At 38.7% G+C, this 20,765-nt stretch overlaps 1 protein-coding gene across 1 annotated transcript in view; it reads left to right on the forward strand.

The window, feature by feature from the left end:
• COL22A1 (collagen type XXII alpha 1 chain) overlaps positions 1 to 20,765 on the forward strand; it is a 2,341,282-nt gene that overhangs the window by 1,698,167 nt on the left and 622,350 nt on the right. Inside the window, exons 36-37 of the mRNA XM_044067281.1 lie at positions 11,672 to 11,725; positions 18,513 to 18,617. Of these exons, the coding sequence (XP_043923216.1) occupies positions 11,672 to 11,725; positions 18,513 to 18,617 (159 nt within the window). The remainder of the gene's footprint in view (positions 1 to 11,671; positions 11,726 to 18,512; positions 18,618 to 20,765) is intronic.

Raw genomic sequence — 20,765 nt, forward strand, 5'->3', positions numbered from 1 at the left:
TACATGGTCCTTTTAAATCCCGAAAAAGCACTCTGTGGTGACATCATCTTCTCCTTTAAGAAGAACCACGAGTGCTTCACATGCACACATGCTGACGCGAGTACTGGGTCTTGAAAAATTACCATTTTCATAATTTTTCAAAAGTAGGTCTCGATCCATAAAAGTTTGGGAACCACTGCTCTGGAGAGGTGGGGATATGCTCTAGAGAGAAGAGGAATGAAGGTCAGCAGGACTAAGACAGAATATATGTGTGTGAATGAGAGGGAGGATAGAGGAATTGCGAGGATGCAGGGAGTAGAGGTGGCGAAGGTGGATGAGTTTAAATACTTGGGATCAACAGTTCAGAGTAATGGTGAGTGTGGAAGAGAGGTGAAGAAGAGAGTACAGGCAGGATGGATTGGGTGGAGAAAAGTGTCAGGAGTGATTTTTGACAGACGAGTACCAGTAAGAGTGAATGGGAAGGTCTACAAGAGGGTAGTGAGACCAGCTATGTTGTATGGGTTGGAGACAGTGTCATTGACAAAAAGGCAGGAGTCAGAGCTTGATGTGGCAGAGTTAAAGATGTTACGATTTGCACTGGGTGTAACGAGGATGGACTGGATTAGGAATAAGTATATTAGAGGGTCAGCCCAGGTTGGAAGGTTTGGAGACAAAGCCAGAGAGGCACGATTACGTTGGTTTGGACATGTGCTGAGGAGGGATGCAGAGTATATTGGGAAAAAGCTGCTAAGGATGAAGCTGCCAGGTAACAGGAAAAGAGGAAGGCCTAAGATAAGGTTTATGGATGTGGTGAGAGAGGACATGCAGGTGGTTGATGTGACAGAGTAAGATGCAGAGGAAAGAAGAAATGGAAACAGTTGATTTGCTGTGGCGACCCCTGACAGGAGCAGCAGACGACTGACAGAAATTAGTTTGAGTTTCAGTACATTTTCAGGGAATTAAGAGTTTTAGTGCATTTTCGAGGGATTATGAGTTTTAGTGCATTTTCAAGGGATTATGAGTTTCAAAGGAAGAAAGTTTACTGCTGCTCATGCTAAGTCTATTTTCAATGTGCAACTGTTTTGTTTATCAAATGGCACACTGTGTTGTAAATCTGAAAGCAGTGTTAGTAGCATAATTGCCTTTGGTGCAGAAGGCTGTGGATTCTACTACCACACCATGTAGATTGAGTGCTGATATTGCATTGCCCATATGATTGTCGATTATTTTGTGCATTATAAGGAGGGATATAGGTTCTACACTCCTGAGTGTTTCCTCCTTTGTATGAGATGCCTAGCGACTATGAACTTGTTGTCAGTTTTAGTCATTTCCTATTGCAATATTACCAGTTTACCAATGTTTTAATGTAATATAGACAATTAATTCAAGGGCAACAGGCACTGAATTTGTAGATGAAACATTGTGGTGTAAAGTTGTTTGCCAGTAGCAACCTCTTCATTATTTACAGATTTCTTTAACATGGAATTATTCTGATGATTTTACTTCTGCAAAGATTGTGCATTAAGTGATATTGGTGGATTGGAATAACACAAGTCTAGGTGGCCTTTTATGGTTGAAATTTTCTGAAATTAGTAGTTTTTTTCATTATTAGTTTATATATTTTGTTTCATTGCTTATTAAAAGAATGTTTAAAACTACAAATTTAAAACACATTCTAACAAGTGGTGCTGAATTATGCAAAGAATTTAATTTAATACAATCAGTAAGGTGAATCAAAGAACAAATATATGTATGCATGGCCCTAAAAACGTGTGCAAGGAGTCTATTTTGAAGACAGCACAAAGGTAAACTTAATCCCCCACTGGTCAGTTGCATTTTCTATGAATGCAGGTTATCATGCTGTTTCAATAGCAAAGAAGTTTACTGCTCATGCTAAGTTGGTTTACATTGCGAGACTTTATTGTTTAGCAAATGGCTATCTGTGTTTGTGCTATTCTAGCTTAAGCTACTGTACACAGGGAGGAGAGAGGTTGCTATTCTATTTTCACTGAGCTGTAAGGCTCGCTCACCTACCCAAAGTAAATTATACTATTTAGATTAACTTAAGCAACCCTTCAAAACAAGGCACATAGGCTTCTGTTTTCTGAGGACATGACTTTTATAGTAAAATATGTGTGAAGGAGCAACAGCTAAAGCAGGTTTATTAAAGGAAAATTCCACCATCCTTCAGTCTCATTTTAACTATGTTACAAAGTATTTTTTCTTCATAAGAATTTAAATAATTGAAGAAAATGGCTGGAGTGGCTTTCTTGGGGAGTGACCTACCTGTAGGTGTGGCTTATAGGGGTGTTTCATGAGTATGGTGTGGGTGGGACTTAAGAGGCGCTGGAGTAATACTTCGCCTAGGGTGCCATTTCAGTTAAGGTCGGCCCTGGCTACAGACCTTGCCCTTTTTACCCTTCATGCTATATGAAACAGCTTTCTCTCCTGATCAATGCTGATGGTTGAGTTCCTGTATCCTAGAAATGACCCACAGTACATTTTATAAACAAAGTCTTTATTTCTGTGAGGAACAAAAAATAATAATATGTTAAGAAAGTTATATTATCCTTATTTAGGTTCATATGTTCATAGATTAGTATTAAGCTAACTGCCCTTGTGAGCCATTTAAAGCCTAGCCAATTATCCCTTGTGAGACTCAAACCCTGCACCTTGTGTTTGTAAGGCAAACACCTTAACCATTAGGACACCCTCCCAACCCCCCATTTGTTTTCATTTGTTAGACATTTCAATTAACTTTTCAGGTCCGAACATTCCATTTTATCATTTACTAGAGAAATTTAACAGTTCCTAACTGCAATGCTTAAGTCTATGTGTTTCTTTTCACTTCATATTTCAAACTGTCCAAAACTAGTTAGCCTGATACTGTTATGTTACTATCTGTCGAAAGCTTTCACAATTTGTATTGACTGTTTTTGGCTTGTTCACTCACTTGGAGCTTGTTAAGAAAATGGAGATTAAAGTTTTTTTAAGAATGCAAGTGTGGGTAGAGAATTCTGCCACAAGATAAACATTCCATATATATGCTTACCATTTAGCTGGGGGGGGGGTCGCAAAAAAAGTTGGGTTCTAATGTTTGTAACATCAGATCATTCAGATAATTGATAGATTGCATTACATTTTGCTGTGAAACACACAACAAACCTTTGCCCTCTGTGAGTAGAATACACTCTTCCAGTGCAGTAGTTGCTTCCCTGGAATTTTTCAAAAATGTAACCTTTAATGATATTTGTACAGCATCTATGTGGACTTCAGTTAATACTTTTACAAGACACTACCTGCTTTATGGATCTGTAGATGTACACTAGTCTTTGAGAACACAGTTACTAGATTATGCTGTTATGAAGGTGACCACCTAGGAGGAATGCTTTGGATTCTCTCCTGCTGTTGATGATGATAGATCTTCTTATATAAGATATGCAAGTTAAATACTTACCACAACGTTAGAGTTGGATGTGCAGGCCCATGCTCGTCAGCATACGCACACACTCTGATTCATAAGGACATGTTCCAGATGTGCTTTTTTATTGATATACTCTGCTCTGAATTAGCACAGTGTGACAGAGATCTGGAGAGGATGCTGTTTATAGAGCATTGTAAGTAAAAGTAGAGGATTTCCTAGACTGACTTTTTAAAAAGATTTAGGCCTGCATAAACTAAAGCAGCGCTGATGATTTCCAGCTGGATGAGGAAAGTAAACCTATATTTAATTTTCTGTGACTTTCTGATAGAGATGCTTTCTATTTTCCCTACACTATTTTGTTTTCTGTTATAAAAATCTGTTTGGCCTGGTGTTTTTGTTCTATGTGAGAGGTAGGCACTTAAATTATCTAGGCTGCACATTTTACATATTTTTTCATTGGTTAAATTGTCTCTTGAGTAATACTTAATTGCACACTGAATTTCTGGACCTTTCTTTTCTAAAAAAATGTCAAGCCTCCATAAACTAAAGAACTGCTGGTAAATCCCTGCTGGTATTTCCCATCACCCTCCTATTTGTTGATATACTTTTTAAACTGGGTGATTTCAAGCTGACCACCCCTCGTGCAAATTATGATCCTCCCTTTTTACACTGCTGTTGATATCTTGAATTATTTATTTGCCTTTCATTGTACTTATATTGAAAAAGTGCATGTTGCCTGATCATTGTGTGTTCTACTGATTTACTTGCTTTGAATTCATTATCTTGCCAGCTGCTAGATAAAGTAGTGTATTTTTGCCCTCTAGTAAGCACTTGTTTTTACAACAAGAGAATAGCGGATTTTCCATCTAGTGCACTAGGAGGTAGCCTGGTCTGTTTAGGTTGGAGAAACACTTGAGATTTGTGCACAGTTTTATAGACCGGATGGTTTATCAATCAACACATTTTGTTTTTAGCACCTTTATAAATTCTGTACAATTGAGTGGCTGTTGGCTTATTTATACAAAGCAAATTACTTTTATTGAATACTCACACTTTTCTAATCTGTTTAAAGTACACTGCTGCATTCATATCTTTACATTTGTTTGTGGTAACATTTCATATATTTTAAGTTTGTATGTGGTAGCATTTCACAGTGAACACACCTATACTGTGCTTTTACATCAGGAGTGGGATCATTCATCTAAGAGCAGGTAAACACCTACTGCTACATCTGAGCTAGGAAGCACACAAAAAGGACTCTAAATATTGTTTGCACTTCTGATATACACTGTGACTTACTTTAGCAGTTTCAAAAAAATTGTACTGTTTGCTGCTGCTACTTTAAGTAGTTAATTGTACTGTACTATATTGTATCTGCCAGTTGTAGGACTGTTGTAGGTAGTTTGTTTGGTCTTATTACACTTGGGCTCCAAACCAGCTATTCTACATTATGAAAGTGATTTTATGCACCCTTGTGGCAGAAGTATGCTGATCTAGCCTGTCTGAGTTGGAGATTGCAGGTGGAAGGCTTATTATGTGCTTTCTTGACTGGTAGTTAGCTTAAAACTTGTTTCTCTTTGCTTGCATTTAAGCCTCACATTTGTGCATTGATGCTGTTCAGGCAGAGGTAGTTAGCAAGGCTCCTGTGACCTGTATTATATAGGTAAAACAAAAAGGATGTTTAGAGTTAGATTACATGAGCACTTGAGATATGTAAAAACATAAAAGACTATTTATTATTTATTTTACATTTGTTTACTGGGAAAGTCCGACTGGACGTGGTCCATTTTCAGAGAGGCCCGAGGAAAAAATCTCCACAATAATAGGAAATAAAACTTTATACAAAAATGCAGAAATGCAAAAAGAATACAGAAGTAAAGAGAATATAGAATACAAAAATCTTAGCAAACATTTGAGTCATGGATATACGTTATAGCAAAAGAACAAAATGTTCATATTAATCCACAGTTGATTACAATGATAGGGTCTATATCAGGACATCAAAGTTTTAAAACTTCGAATGTTCTAATATCGACCCGTTTTAATTGAATGCTAAAAATAGCGAAGCTGCAGAACACCAAATTCTTTCCTAGGGAAAGAATTAGGTTGGCGGTTCTGTGGCTTCTCTATTTTCAGTGCTGTGGTGAAGATTTACGGGTCGGGTTCAGGTAAGTGTGCGATTGTGTGGTTGTTAGGATTAGGGTGCGAGTTAGGTGAGTTAGGGTTAGGGCGCGGGTTAGGTGAGTTAGGGCTGGGGCACGGGTTAGGTGAACTTGGTTTAGGGGCGGGTTAAGTGAGTTAGGCTTATGGCGCGGGTTAGGTGAGTGTGCGATAGTGATGTACCTTAGGGTTAGGGTTTGGGTTAAGGCAAGTGGATAGACAGTAGTGTATGTATAGTTTAGTGTGGGGTTAGTTGTAGGATTATAAGTGTGTGTGTGTGTGTGTGTGTGTGTGTGCGTGTGTGTGTGTGTGTGTATTGATGTTTTATAGGTGTGCTTCTGTTGTGTGTATGTGTTTCAGAATAGCAAGTTTTTTCCCAAGGAAAATATTTGCTGTTCTGAATGTTCGATATTATGTGGTTTAGATATTTTAGGTTCGATGAAATAGCATTCGCTGTTTTCATCTTTCGATAACATGATATAAATGCCAATGATAATACTTACCTCAGATAGGTTTCAATTAGACATACCGAGCATACAGAGGGTATAATATTAGGCAAGAAAGGTAAAAGGAGGAGGAGACACAGACAAAGTATTATGTAGTACATAGACATAACCATGAGTCTCTAAGATGTGATTTAAGTAAGTTTTTGAATTGTGTGATATTTTGAGCAGACGTCACAAATAAGGGGAGGTTATTCCAGTTTTCAGCTATAGAGTATGAAAATAGAGCTTTGTGTGCTGTGTTCTTTGGTGTGGAGATAGAGAGAAGTAATTTATTGATAGATCAAAGGGGACGGTTTGTAGTATAGTGAGTCAGTAATTCACTTAGGGCTGGGATTTATCAGGATGTTTTAGAATATTATATGCAATGACTAGTTGGTGGAAAGCTAGTAGCTGTGGGAGTTCCAGCCACTAGAGGTAGGCAGTGATGGATTTTAAAAGTGGAGTTGATGGCAAATTTGGCCACTTTGTTTATAGCAAGACTCAAGTTTGTCCAGATCAATTTTTCTGATGTGGGTCAGGATTGGTGCCGCATACATTAATGTGGACAGTAGGCGAGAAAATAAATAAGTAAAAGACTAGAGAGTCCTATAGCACAACATTTTAGTTTATATCATAATGGTAGAAGTGAGTGTTTAAGGGCAACTATTTTAGATATTGTTGAAGGATGGGGTGATATGGAAATTAAAAGAAAACTTCTATATAAAGAAACAATGTGTATTTTGAAGTTTGGAACTTTGTCACCTAATAAGTTAAATACTGAATGTAATTGAAAGGTGTTTCTTTAATTGAGTTTTAATTGTTGTAATTGTGTGTCTTATATAAGAAGACTGAAAAGTGTAATGTTTTATCTCTTGAAGGCTTCTTAGCCAAGGCACTAAGCTCAATTAAACTTTTGCTTGGTTTCTCTGGTTTGTCGTACCTTCCTTCTGTGGTACTGGATATTGTGTTCTGCTTTTTGTTACATAGAGGTGCTTAGCAGTGCCTTGTACAGACACAAAAGCCTAGAAGCTCAGTTTTCCCCAAAATGCTGTCAGTGAAACACTTCCAAGCATTTCTGCTGCTCTAGGGTTAACTCAGTTGCACAGTGAGTAGCGCTGCCTTATTGATCATCCTTAGCCTACAAAAAGTATAGGTCCCTCTTGTAGTCTCAGCACTAACAGCACAGTCCTGCCAAATTAACCCATTCCCTTCCCTAAGAAAACATGCAGTAAGAGCCTGCCATCATGGACAGGCAGTTCCCCATCATCCCTCTGGCCGGTTGTCTCATGTATACTGACAACTATTTACTCCTGAAACAAGCAAACAAATACTTTATGTGAGAGATGTAGTTACACTATGAAAGTGTAGGCAAGACTCACATAATGACAAATCAAATGCCAAACAGGTTGCTAGCACTCACACACTTCCCACACTAAATAAGGGCACAACACATAAACCCACATATGTGGGAGGTACTCAATAGTAACTTACCAAAAGATCAGGATACTCCGAAATAGAAACCACTTACTCAAATAACAATGCAAAAAACAACCACAACACACAATCACACACACACCAGTGTCTCAACAAATAAGCCCATAAGGTGTAACACCACAAAACCTAATGTATTAGTTATAGTTGATTCCATTGTGGACACACAGATGTTTCCCTCACCAGGCTAGATAAGGACCGGGTTACAGTAAGTTGCCTGTCAGGTGCCAGGATCCATCAGATCACTCAAGCAATCAAGTCACTCAACCACAAGTACTGGCATGACTGTGTCATAGTCCATGTGTGGGTAAGTGACTTGAGATGTACCACACTGGAGTACATGATTGAGCTCTCAGATTATGCATCACAAGCTGGTAAAAGCCTAGCCTTAAGTAGCATTCTACCTTCTCCAAGGATGATGCCACAATACAAGCAAAAATATGATTGACTTTAACTATTGGTTTAGTTTCTGGTGTCATTCCAAGGAGATCCACTATCTGTCAGTCTGGGAAGACATGTTTGAAAGGCCACGCTGCTTTGACAGAGATGGTCTGCAGCTGTCTCCTCTAGGCTTTTGGATACTGGCAAAGGCATTAGCCAACCCTGTTGTTCTTCTTTTTAGGCAGCATGAAAATAATGAACCTCCCAACATAACACAATCCTCTCTAGATAAAATTAGGGTACTACTGCTTAATGCTAGGAGTCTAAAAAAACTGCACTCCCTGGAAGCACTCCTTACTTTGGAAGATGCTGATGTCTGTGCAGTCACCAAGACATGGCTTAAAGGTGCAGAAATCACCCCGGCCATGCAGGGCTATAATGCCTTCCATCCTTTCAGAACACAAACTGAGCACGAAAGAATCAAAGGAGGCGGTATATCCAAAGGAGGCGGTATATCCAAAGGAGGCGGTATATCCATATTTGATAAGGTTAAGTACAACTCTAGACTTGTCAGATAGTATGACTTTCGTAAGCTACTCCAGATATAATTAACTATAGGCAAAGACCCATTCTCCTACCATGGAACTGGAAAAACATACCACATGCATGTCTTACTGAAGTCACTTGCCATACAGCCCATTGCCTTACTCATGGGTGATTTTAATTATCCTACCATTAACTGGGAAACATACACAATCACAAACATGCTGGCTCAGAAATTCTTGAACTTTGTCAAAGCAAATCCTCTGGAACAGCTATTCAGCACACCCACAATAAGCTAAAATGTCCAGGACATAGTAGTGTCTAATATAGGAGAGCATTGCACCCCCCATGTCATGTCCTCTCTGGCAAGATTGGACCATAAATCAGTCTTGGTTTATGTAATTATAAGACCAGATACCCCATTAAACTCAAAAATGCTTAAGAATTTTTCAAAGAAAAATTACTTCCTACTAAATGATGGTATACAAAGTCTCAAAGCCCCCTCGAATGGCAATAACATGGGCTCCTATGCAGAGGTGTACACCAATGACCACTTAAGCAGTTGTATAGACTAGGCTGTACCTGACTGGATTAAAACCAGATCTTGTCAAACAAAACAAGCCACCCTGGTGGAGCCCTAGGGTAAACAGGATATACAGCAAGAAAAAGAATCTAATGTCCAAGAATAAGAGGGAAATGGCTCAGCAGAGGAAGCAATCCCTCTCTGTCTTAAACAAATAAGAGATTTGGTCAAGTCCACAAAAGCTAATTATGAACTAAAACTAGCCTCCCTAGCTAAGGATAATCACAAAGCATTCTTTAACTACTTCTGAAATCTGAAAGGGAATACCTAGCTATGTGCCTGATTGATTGTTCATGGCACCACCCATTCTCAACTGGACGTAACAGCCAACATGCTAGCTGACAGATTTGGAGATAACTGCACCCCCTGTGCCCTCCAGTCACCCCTCTCTCAAAGTTTACCTGCCACCAGTCCTCAGCCTATTATCTCAAGACAGCAGTTCATCTTGGTGCTCTCCAAGGCAAAGAACATAGCATCACTGGGACCAGACAACATCCCAAGTTGCCTTTTAAACAACTTAAAACATTACCTAGCAGACCCACTTGGATCCCTGATTAACCACAGCCTGCAAACTGGCTATGTTCCCGCATAATGGAGAAACACAACAGTAGTCCATATGCACAAAGGGAGGTCATCAACCAACCCTGTGAATTATAGGCCTATAAGCTTGACTAACCTCATCTGCAAGGCCATGGAAAGAATTGTTATCAACCTTATTAACAAGGACATAGGTAATTTCCAAAGTCTAGACCCGACCCATTTCAGAATTGTTAAAGGTAGATCATGCCTGTTAAACATGGTTGACTTCTTTGAGAAAGTCACCAAAACCCTGGATGAGGGAAAGACAGTACACACCAGCTATCTTGACCTAGCCAAGGCATTTGACAAAATCCCCCACTCTGGTATTATAGAGAAATTCTACAAATTAGGAATTAAGCCATATATTACCAGATGGTTAGCCAAATGGCTCACCAACAGGACACATACTGTCAAAGTCAATAAGTTCACCTCTAGCAAAAGACCAGTCACCAATTGCATACCACATGGTTTTATGCTGTGCCTCTTTCTGTTCAGAATTTATTTCTTCGAAGTCCAGGCAAACTTGGATGTCCTGTGGCTGACTATGTTTGCTGAAGATTGCAAATTGGGCGTAGTCATTGAGTCCCCCAATTATGTTAATATACTGCAGGCAGGGTTAATGCAGACAAATGATTGGTGCCAAAGCCACGGATTAAAGCTAAATGCAAAAAAAATCATTATTATTCTTTTTGGGAAAGCTGAAATCACTGCAAATTACATTATAGACAGCTCCCCCTGTAAAAGTACACCCAGTGGTACGTGATCTAGGTTGTCAGTTTGATAGCAATCTGAACTCTGACCCTCATGCATCCACAGCAGTAAGGAAATCCTTTTATGTGGCACATCGTATAAGTAAAGGCATTGCATTTATTTCTAAGGATGTAAAAATACCATTATACTAAATCCTCATCAGACCAATAATTGAGTACAATGATTCCTTTTGCATGTAACTCACCAGACATCTACAGCAACTGGAGAGACCATGTAGGTTTCCCAACAAGAAATTACAGGGTACACAACACAAGTCTTAAGCAAAAGACTGAAAGCTCTGTCATTGTATTCTGTCTCCTACAGGTTGCTAAGGGTGACCTCTGCCTGGCTTACAGGGCAGTCTCTTACCCGGCCATGATGGAAATGTTACACATTCATAATTCAAAGTACACTAGGGTCACTCACTCCAGGGATCTTAACATAGCCTCTGACATGAACAGCTCATGCTGAAGAGATCGCTACATCTCCCAGAGACTGCCACTTCTCAGGAACAATCTTCCAAATTGTGCGAAACAAAGCACCTTCCTGATCTTCTTCAAACGCAACCTAAGTCGATGGATGGGTAACCAGAAATTCACTCCTGGGGTGGTGCCCATTTACCTCTACCATAGACCCTTACATCATCAAACTTCTCTCACCTAACCAACAACTGGGGCAACTCAGGATAAATATGGCTAGGCTTGTAAGGGATCTAGGGCCACTAGCTTAGTAAACTTCTATGAAGCTATGAATTTATGACAAGACTTCATATGCTGAGATGACTCATGACATTTGCCCTGCTGTTGATGAGTATGGACTTGTTCTTCCAGGTCTAACATTATGGTAAGTACATAACTTTCATTACTTTTGTCTGCTATCATAGAACCAGCGGCTTTTATCAGCTGAGGAGGCATTTGCCTTTCATACCAAGCTTTGTGAAAGTAATGAGTCCTAGATAAGCAGAGAATGTCAATGCAGATATTAGAATGTCAGGTCAAAAGATATACTAATGTAGACAGACAATATGAAGGAGGAAAAACAGTAAAAGTGATGGTCACAAAGAGGCACTGCTCCCTTCAAAGATGATATGAACTGCAGTTTGCTGAAGAAAGGGAAAGTGAGGGGTGTTATTTCAGTAATTCATTAAATATTGAGTGATGATGAGGGGTCATTTCCTATAAATCTGTTCCATATTCTGTTCAGTAAAAATCCAAATATCAAACATAAAATGTAGCATGATTGCAATATACTATAGATTTAGGTTAAAGCTGTTTTCTTTCTTTGCACCATTTGCAGGGTGTACCAGGAGATGTAGGCCAAACAGGAAAGGCTGGAGAGAAGGGTGACAAGGTAAGCCATGGTTCTGTTTTCATCAGTCCATTGTAGTGCTAATGAATAATCAGATACGCACTGTAAAAGTGCACATAAACTGTTACTACATAAGCATTACCTACTGTTGCTAAATCACTAATCTGAAGAACAGTACTGCAGTGGTGTATGAATTCCTGTTTCACAGTTCTTAAGATCAACCCTCACTGATTTCTTAAGTGCTTTCGTGTAAGTGGCTATATGTCTTTAGCATTAAAGAAAAGCATCTACTGATAGATATAATAATGGTCCACGGAGAAGCATCATGTGACTGCAAACTATAGCCATTGCATGGTAAGACTACCCAAGGTGGATAAGTAGAAGGACCAAGTCACCACATGGATGGTTCTTATGAAGCTAACACTTTTCTTTCAGCTTGCATAACTACTAAAGAATGAGATTATTACATTAAGTTTAACAAACACCAAACTTTCAAGTATGGAAATCCTGCATCAAAATATTGCTCAGTCTAAATGGTTGAAGCTAATAGATGCATCAGTAAACTCAGAGAATAATAAACTAAAGAAAAAATGTGTAGTTTTACCGTACTTGAATAATGTAGTTAGGAATGGCAGATTATCTTAACTTCCTGGTGGAGCATCTCTCAGAAGACATGTGGAGGATAAAGAGGTGAAGTCCAGAAACAGGATCAATGGAAAAAATCATTAAGAACATGCAATAAAAACATACATGCATACATACATACATACATACATACGTAGCACAATGTAAAATGTATAAATTACTTTGACGGAAAGTATTGAAATACTTCTTGGAGGAAGGAGCAGAGTAGAAAAGATGGACTGTCTTAATAAAAGCCAGGTGTGGCAAAGTATGAATGACTGAGGACCATGCAGGAAAGTATAGCTGGAAAAAATCTAGTTTTTCCTTTTCACCAGCATAATTTTTGTAATTTTTTGAATGCCTTTGTATAACTGAAATGTGTTTGGCTATGACTGAGTATCATTTACCCATAGAGTATAGATCAACACCCAGCCACGTCCTGCCTGATGATATCTGTGGACCAGTTGAATGCACTTATTTTTGTGTTTTAGATACAAGAATTGGCCTTATGTAATGTTACCTAAAATATGAATGTTCTACAAATATTCCAGTGGACATACTATTATCTGTGTTAATGAATTACTTCTGAATGTAAAAATACTTTATCTGAGATATATCATCCCATGATGGAGATTGCAGCCTGATAATACTACAGTTTTTGGGCCTACTCAGATTTTGTAGATGATGTGTGAATGTTCTAGTTTACACTGGGAAAGTTTAGCTGATTCATGTGGGGCGGGATCATAGACGGGACTAAGCAATAGTAGATGGTATGAACAAACTTGTCATTGTCCTTAACAGATAAACCAATAATACGATAATAGCTAGTGGCTCAACTGGCCTAATTTCTAAAGGAAGGTCTAACAGACAGTACCTCACAATTGTGGCTGATAAACATTCACAATAACAAATCGTACCTTTAAAACAAATAGGTACTGCCCCAGTAATTTTGTTTGGTATTTTATTATAGCAGCTCTTAGTGGTGTGCATGTCTAAAAGGTTTATCACAGCTAAACCCCATTTTACTTAGCTCTGCTACACTAATGCTATATCAATATTTTCTGCATCAAGTAAAGTGTTATCTTAAGGAGTTTGATGCTATGGTTACTTGCACTGTTTAGTATGAAATTCCTGTTTTATTTTTATTTATTTACTTGATATCTGGTAAGGTGGACTGGTCCAATGAACCTTTTCAGTCAGGATGAAGGCACAAAGGTAATAGAAACTTGGATCATTTACAAGCTCAAACCTTTCCTTACTACTCTAGCTAGAACTGCTATAGCCAATTCTCATCTCCTAACTACTCTCCATTATGTCTCCCCTCTCCTCACAAACTTGCGCACAACTGAAATTAGCAAATTATCCTGCTGCTATAACCACATCACTAGATTTGCCACTGGCTCAGCCTATAGGACTCACCATTGTCACAACCTAAATCTTCTAGGGTGGCTTGAATTCCCTTCCCTACTACAGATTAGCAAACTCATAGTTGCTCATAAAGCACTCTACCATAGGTTCATAGGTTGGTACTAGGCTATCGGCCCTAGGACCTATACAAGCCTAGCCATAATTCCCTGGCTATTTCTTCCCACACTATTTACTTCCCTGGACCCCTGTCTAGCAGGGTGACTGACGTGATCCCCTGGGCGAATTTCCTTTCTCCCATCTAATCATCAAGGTTCCTTTTGAAGAGGGCCAAAGAGGTGCTCTGCTTGACATGTATGGGGAGTCTATTCCAGAGTCTGGGGAGTCTCTGGGTCAGGAACCTATCCCTCCAGCATGTTTTGTTTATTGTGATAACAAGATTTAGATCCCTGGAGCATGTGGCTCTGAGGGATTGGGATTTCTTTAAGTGTAGCATGTCCAACAGCTGTGGGTTTGACATGGCCTTGTATGTTAAGCAGAGATCGCCTTGGAGTAGATGATATGCGGCAGAGTATAGCTGGAATTTTTTAAGGTGGTCAGCATAGGGCATCTGCTTTAGGCCTGTGATTCTTTTAGTGAGGTATTTCTATGGCCTTTCCAGTTGTTGAAGATGTCTTGAGAGGTACATACCAAATGGGGCATTGTATTCTATAATGGGTCTAATGAGGGATGAGTACAGTGGGACAATGACCTCCTTTTTTCTGGATGAAAAGCCCGTAGTGATGAGGTGTGCCACATAGACGGATTTCCTGACTGTTGTGGCAATGTGGTTATTGAAGGTGAGACCACTGTCCACCTTTGCCCCTAAGTCTCTTATCACACTTTCGCTGTTTAGTGTACTGCCACCTATGTGATAATTCACGGGTACATGTTTTTTCCAAAGGGGATAACTATACATTTCTTGGCATTGAGCTTGAGCCCATGGCTCTGGCACCAAGCATCTGTTTCTGTAAGACCCTTTTGTAGAGTATCCACATCATTTGGGGATTCAATAATGGCTCCCAGTTTGCAGTCATCTGTGAACTTTGTTAGCCAGAGTCCCTTAGTGTTGGCCTTTACTTCAAAAAAGTAGATGCCAAACAAGAGAGGTCCCAGGACTGATCCCTGAGGTACTCCACTTGTCACTTGTCTGGAGCTGGATTTGGAGTCAGCTACTTTTACAGTGTGGGTTCTGTCAGTAAGCTAGTTGGCAACCCATCGAGTGACTTAGGGATTAATGCCCAGCTTAGTAAGTTTATCTATGATTCCAGAGTAGGGGATGGTGTCAAAGGCCTTGGCGAGGTCCAGATAGACTATGTGGACTGCCTTACCCTCGTCCACGGCTCTGGAGACTGATTCAAAGAAGTCAATAAGGTTCAGGAGACAAGATCGGGCCTTCACGAACCCAAACTGTTTTAAGGTTGCCAATGCCTTTGTTTATAAGTTCTATGATAATACGTTCCACGGCCTTGCAGATCAGGCTTGTCAGACTGATGGGGCGGTATTTCCTGGGATCCAAGATGGATCCCCCCTTGTGGAGTGGGATAACTGTAGCTGTGCGGCACTCAGTGAGCACGAAGCCTGAGGTGAGGGTATGATCAAACATGACACTTAGGTGAGGTGCTAGTTCATTTTGTAGTTCATGCAGTACACAGCCTGGGATGTCATCTGGTCCCATGGATGCTGTATTCTTAGCTTTGGAGAGTGCATTTTTTACCTGTGTGGCTGTTATTACCAGAATTTGGCAATCTTCCAGTATTGAGATGGGCCATTTAGAGGGTGAGAGGGGGGTGAAGATGGCACTGAATTGATCTGCCAGGATTTTGGCAATATCCTTGGGATCAGTATGTTTAATTCCATTCTGTTGTAGCTCAGAGCAGATCTGAGCATTGCCATTTAGATTCTTGACATAATTATAGAATGCCTGATAATACACTAGCACTAGCACCCTGATAATACGCTAGCACTCAAAAATATTGTCAGCCTATATACTAACCACAGTAAACTTCGTTCACCCAATAGACTATTGATCCAAACAGTCAAATCCAACAACACAGCTGGTGATGCCTTGTTTGCCAACTCGGTCGACAAAACCTGGAATCAACTCCCTGCTGACCTTACTGTTGAAACCTCACTCACACTTTTCAAAGGAAGTTTCAAACAATAGTTTAAATCACACTGCCTATGCCATTGCTCTAATCCTGACTAGAATCATCTCTGTTTCTCAAGAACTTTACCACAATTGTATTATGCATATTAAATATCCTAATGTAGAATTTCTTAACTCTATCTTCTATCCTATTGTCACACAATGGTAGTCTCATGTATTCTATAACTGTCTGTCTGTTGTATTGAATATATCACATTACTGTGTGGATCTTTTACTGTGTGCTATCTAGTCAGACTATCCCCGGTCAACAAATGTAAAATAAAATAAAATAAATAAATAAATAATTTGATTACAGCTGGTACACAGATAGCCAGTTCAAAGTTGATAAAAAACAGACAAGACAAGGCAAAACAATCATTCATCCTTACATGTGACAGTTAATGCACTGTAAGTACTTCCAAATGAATAAAAAAAAATTAGATCTTTTTGTATATAGATTTACATGAGATATTCAGTGAAACCCTTTTCCTTGAAGGTAAGAACTCCCCTCCCCCTAACACACAATCCTCTTACATGTTCTGACCTTATGCCTTTCTAATCTTGTTATAATCAGTTTCAGGTCCCTGTACCTTGAAATAAAAGCAATGCCAGAATTGCTGCAAACTGTTATCTGCAATGTTCATTTAAACCATTTGTGCATTGTCATATAACAGATCATAGCCCAAGTTTTTGATTGTCACTGTGGGATACAAGGAATGGGATTCACGGAGCAACGTTGAGTATTTATACGTACTTAATCTGCTTAATTAAGTGCAAAATACACCTACCAGATGATTAAAAATAGAGAAGTAATCAGCAGTAGTTATGTAAGTGTGTAACTATCCACAAAAATATAATAGAACATCTTGTCAAGTTTTGTCCCCATGTTCTATTGCTCCTGTAATGCTTATTTTTAATTAAATCTACACTTGTAAATTAAGTCGTCATGTTGCATTTTGTTACCTGAATTGTTACTACTCTTTAAGTCTGCATCAGCAAGGTATCTGGGAAACAAAAAGAACATACCTGCTGGTGATTTGTCAGACACACTGAGGGATTTGATCGGCTTATTTAGTATGAACTGTTATGTTAACCATGCAGAAATGTACTTCTATTACAGTTCTAATTATCTAGCTAAAAAAATAATCAGCATGTGTTAATCCTCACAATCATTTCTTGTTACTACAATAGTTACACTTGGAGTAAGTAGATTAACACGTAGCAAACTGAGTTTAATAACATGCTAGTCATAAGGAGACGTAACAGGGATGTAGAGTTCTTTTCTGGTACAAATGGTTTCAGAGCTCATAGTCAAGAGACTCATGTCCAGGAGAATATGAGATAACTAATTGGGTATTTATGTGGTGTAGACCAAAAGGAGTCTAGTCTCCAGGGAACTATAGGATTGCACAGACATCTCAGTGAAAGTTATGCAATACACAGACATCTACACACTTCCTTCTCAGTGAGAGTTATGCAATACACAGACATTTACACACTTCCTTCTCAGTGAGAGTTATGCAATACACAGACATCTACAAACTTCCTTCTCAGTGAGAGTTATGCAATGCACCTACATCTACACACTTCCTTCTCAGTGAGAGTTATGCAGTACACAGACATCTACACACTTCCTTTTCATTGAGAGTTGTGCAATACACAGACATCTACAAACTTCCTTCTCAGTGAGAGTTATGCAATGCAGAGACATCTACACACTTCCTTCTCAGTGAGAGTTATGCAATGCAGAGACATCTACACACTTCCTTCTCAGTGAGAGTTATGCAATACACAGACATCTACACACTTCCTTCTCAGTGAGAGTTATGCAATACAAAAACATCTAAACACTTCCTTCTCAGTGAGAGTTATGCAATACACAGGCATCTACACACATCCTTCTCAGTGAGAGTTATGCAGTACACAGGCATATACACACTTCCTTTTCATTGATAGTTATGCAATGCACAGACATCTACAAACTTCCTTCTCAGTGAGAGTTATGCAATGCACAGACATTTACACACTTCCTTCTCAGTGAGAGTTATGCAATACACAGACATCTACACACTTCCTTCTCAGTGAGAGTTATGCAATACACAGACATCTACACATTTCCTTCTCAGTGAGAGTTATGCAATACACAGACATCTACACACTTCCTTCTCAGTGAGAGTTATGCAATACAAAAACATCTAAACACTTCCTTCTCAGTGAGAGTTATGCAATACACAGACATCTACCCAAATCCTTCTCAGTGAGAGTTATGCAGTACACAGGCATCTACACACTTCCTTCTCTGTCAGAGTTATGCAATACACAGACATCTACACATTTCCTTCTCAGTGAGAGTTATGCAATATGCACAGTTATTTTAACCAATCAGTACAGTTCAGGTACAGTTTCTTAAGATGCTAACATTACCTGGGACCCTAACTGGTGCCCAGAAACATATTCTTGGTTCTTTCTACCTGCTGCTTCACCACTTCAGGCTTTTGCAGAGTCTTTATTTCTTTCTTGTCCTTTCATCTGATTCAAAGTAGGTAGACATAAACTAGTATAAAATATATTGCTGACTGAAGAAAAGATTCAAAATTTCTCTAAATAGATATTTTTCCCTTTCCTAAATATGTTTGTTTTGATATTCTGTAGGGTGATCCTGGTAAAGAAGGCAAGCAAGGACCTGCCGGACCTGCAGGTGAAACAGGACAAATAGGACCACCAGGGCTACCTGGGAAAGGCAAGCCTGGAGAACCGGTAAGACATGCAATGCTTCTTTTAAATTCACTTGTGAAGCAATAAAACATACTGGGCATTTGTATTTTGTGAATGGGCTATAGGGTAAAACATTTAACATGCCTACAACTTATTAGTTATTTATACGTCATTACTTTAAAAATTGTATAGGGGTATTTCATGTATGTCCACCTAATCTTCAGATACACCTTTGTCCTGCATTTATCCATATAACTTTTCCAACCTGCAACTGTGTCTGTTACTAGTCAATACTTCATATTTCCATTCAGAGATACTATAAGGAGCAGATCATAATTGCTTGCTGTTGGTACATCACAGTCTCCAAGTCTGAGTTAAGATCTAGTGCATACTGTTTCCGAGATTATAGCCAGCAACAAATGTCCAGAAGAATGTGAAATAACATAATTATGTGTTTGTACATTGTAAACCTGTTTTTCAGGTTGATGTCACTACATTATTTTGACTTTGGTTTATTTTCCATCAGTTGACAAAATCTGCAAGAATGATGTTATCAAAGGTTTTTAGTTGCCATATCAGGAGTACACAGTTCCCCCACTCCTTCAAATGTCTTCGTAGTCCTGTATTATTGGCTGCATATTAGTATGTAGTAGAGGCATGTTTTCATTGTCTCTGCAGATTACATTCTTTCCTAGAGCCACTCAGCTGTAGTCACATAATAGACTGATGTTACTTCATTATACAAGTCAAGAAACATCAAGCACATATAGCCAGATAGGCCCTGTTGCACGAAATAATAACAAAGATCCTGAAATCAAGATGGAATGCATATACAGAATACAGGTATAGCAAACAATTGAGCTCCTTTGTGTTCTAGTCATGCAACCCTTCATTACTTTTGTTATTACTATTCAAATATTTTAAAACAAGGTCGTTTACTATTTTAAAAGTAAGGATTAGTTAACATCAAGTACTAAATCATTACTTTAGCTTACAAAATTATTGAATAAACAGATAATATAGTATAAATCCATATTCAGTTTTACAATGGTGGCATCTTGCTGTATAGTTTTGAGTCATATAGGTGCTTGCATTTCCCTTTCATTCATTTTTTCATGAAAACCTGAAATACATAAAAAAAAATCACATAACCCAGAATGCAGTCATAAAAGATAGTTGACATTAATACTGCCATTCTTGGCAGTTGGACGAACCCAGTACCCATTACCCAAGACATAAAATAGTTACAGGAAACATCACTACTACCAGGAAACAATTGCCTAGAAGTATTATTAGCCTTTTGAATCACATTCAGAGAAACAGAAAGACTGCAGTCAGAACAGATACAGATGGACAAGGCTTTAAATGTTTAAGGAGTTGTCACATCAAATCAGTTGCAGTCTTATTACAGTTAGTTACCCTACATAGTTCATGCCTTCACAAATGCTGGTATATTGTGTTTAGCTCATAATTATTTTAAATACACGATTCTTATTCATTTGATAACTGGCTAACCAGGCTGGCCTCACATAGAAAAGCCTTATTCATCCATAATCTGGGGTTCAGATGATGAGAGTGAGAGAGACAGAAGCTTAGTTTGGACAAAATAATAATATTTCTTACTAGCAGCTAAATGAATATGAAGTAAAATGCATTACACATATTAAACAGTATATCCATGTACACATACTAAATGACACATTCAACAAAGTTAGAATAATTGTTGAGTATAGGGACTGTCTATGGATAACAATGACCCTGCTAAATGTACATTAACATACCTTCTGTGAAGCAAGTTGAAATTATTTGCTGTGAACATTTTTTTTAATCACAACCAGACATTTGAGATGTGCGAACACAGTCTATGAAGTGGTTATAATTAATAGGCATGGAGGTCATTCTTTTCATAAAAGTGACTTAACCCTGTTGTATGCTTTTATCACAAACAGCCAATGAACTGACTTGGCAGGAGCAGTAGCACACAATGTATTTTATTTGCAAAATACAGTACAAAATTATTGTTGCTGTGGGTTATTTATGTGTGTTCATTGGGGTGCTGTAGTGTATCTAAGGGTAATATGTTAGCTATAATCTATTTTTCTTTCCATTACAGTCAGGCATCAGCACTGTACACAATAAGTGGTTGTCTGAGATGCTCAAGCCAGATTGTGTGTGAAAACAACTGACTAC

This window comes from Protopterus annectens, chromosome 3.part1, assembly GCF_019279795.1.
Source record: "Protopterus annectens isolate FY-2018-M chromosome 3.part1, PAN1.0, whole genome shotgun sequence".
In the NCBI taxonomy this organism is placed as follows: Eukaryota; Metazoa; Chordata; order Ceratodontiformes; family Protopteridae; genus Protopterus; species Protopterus annectens.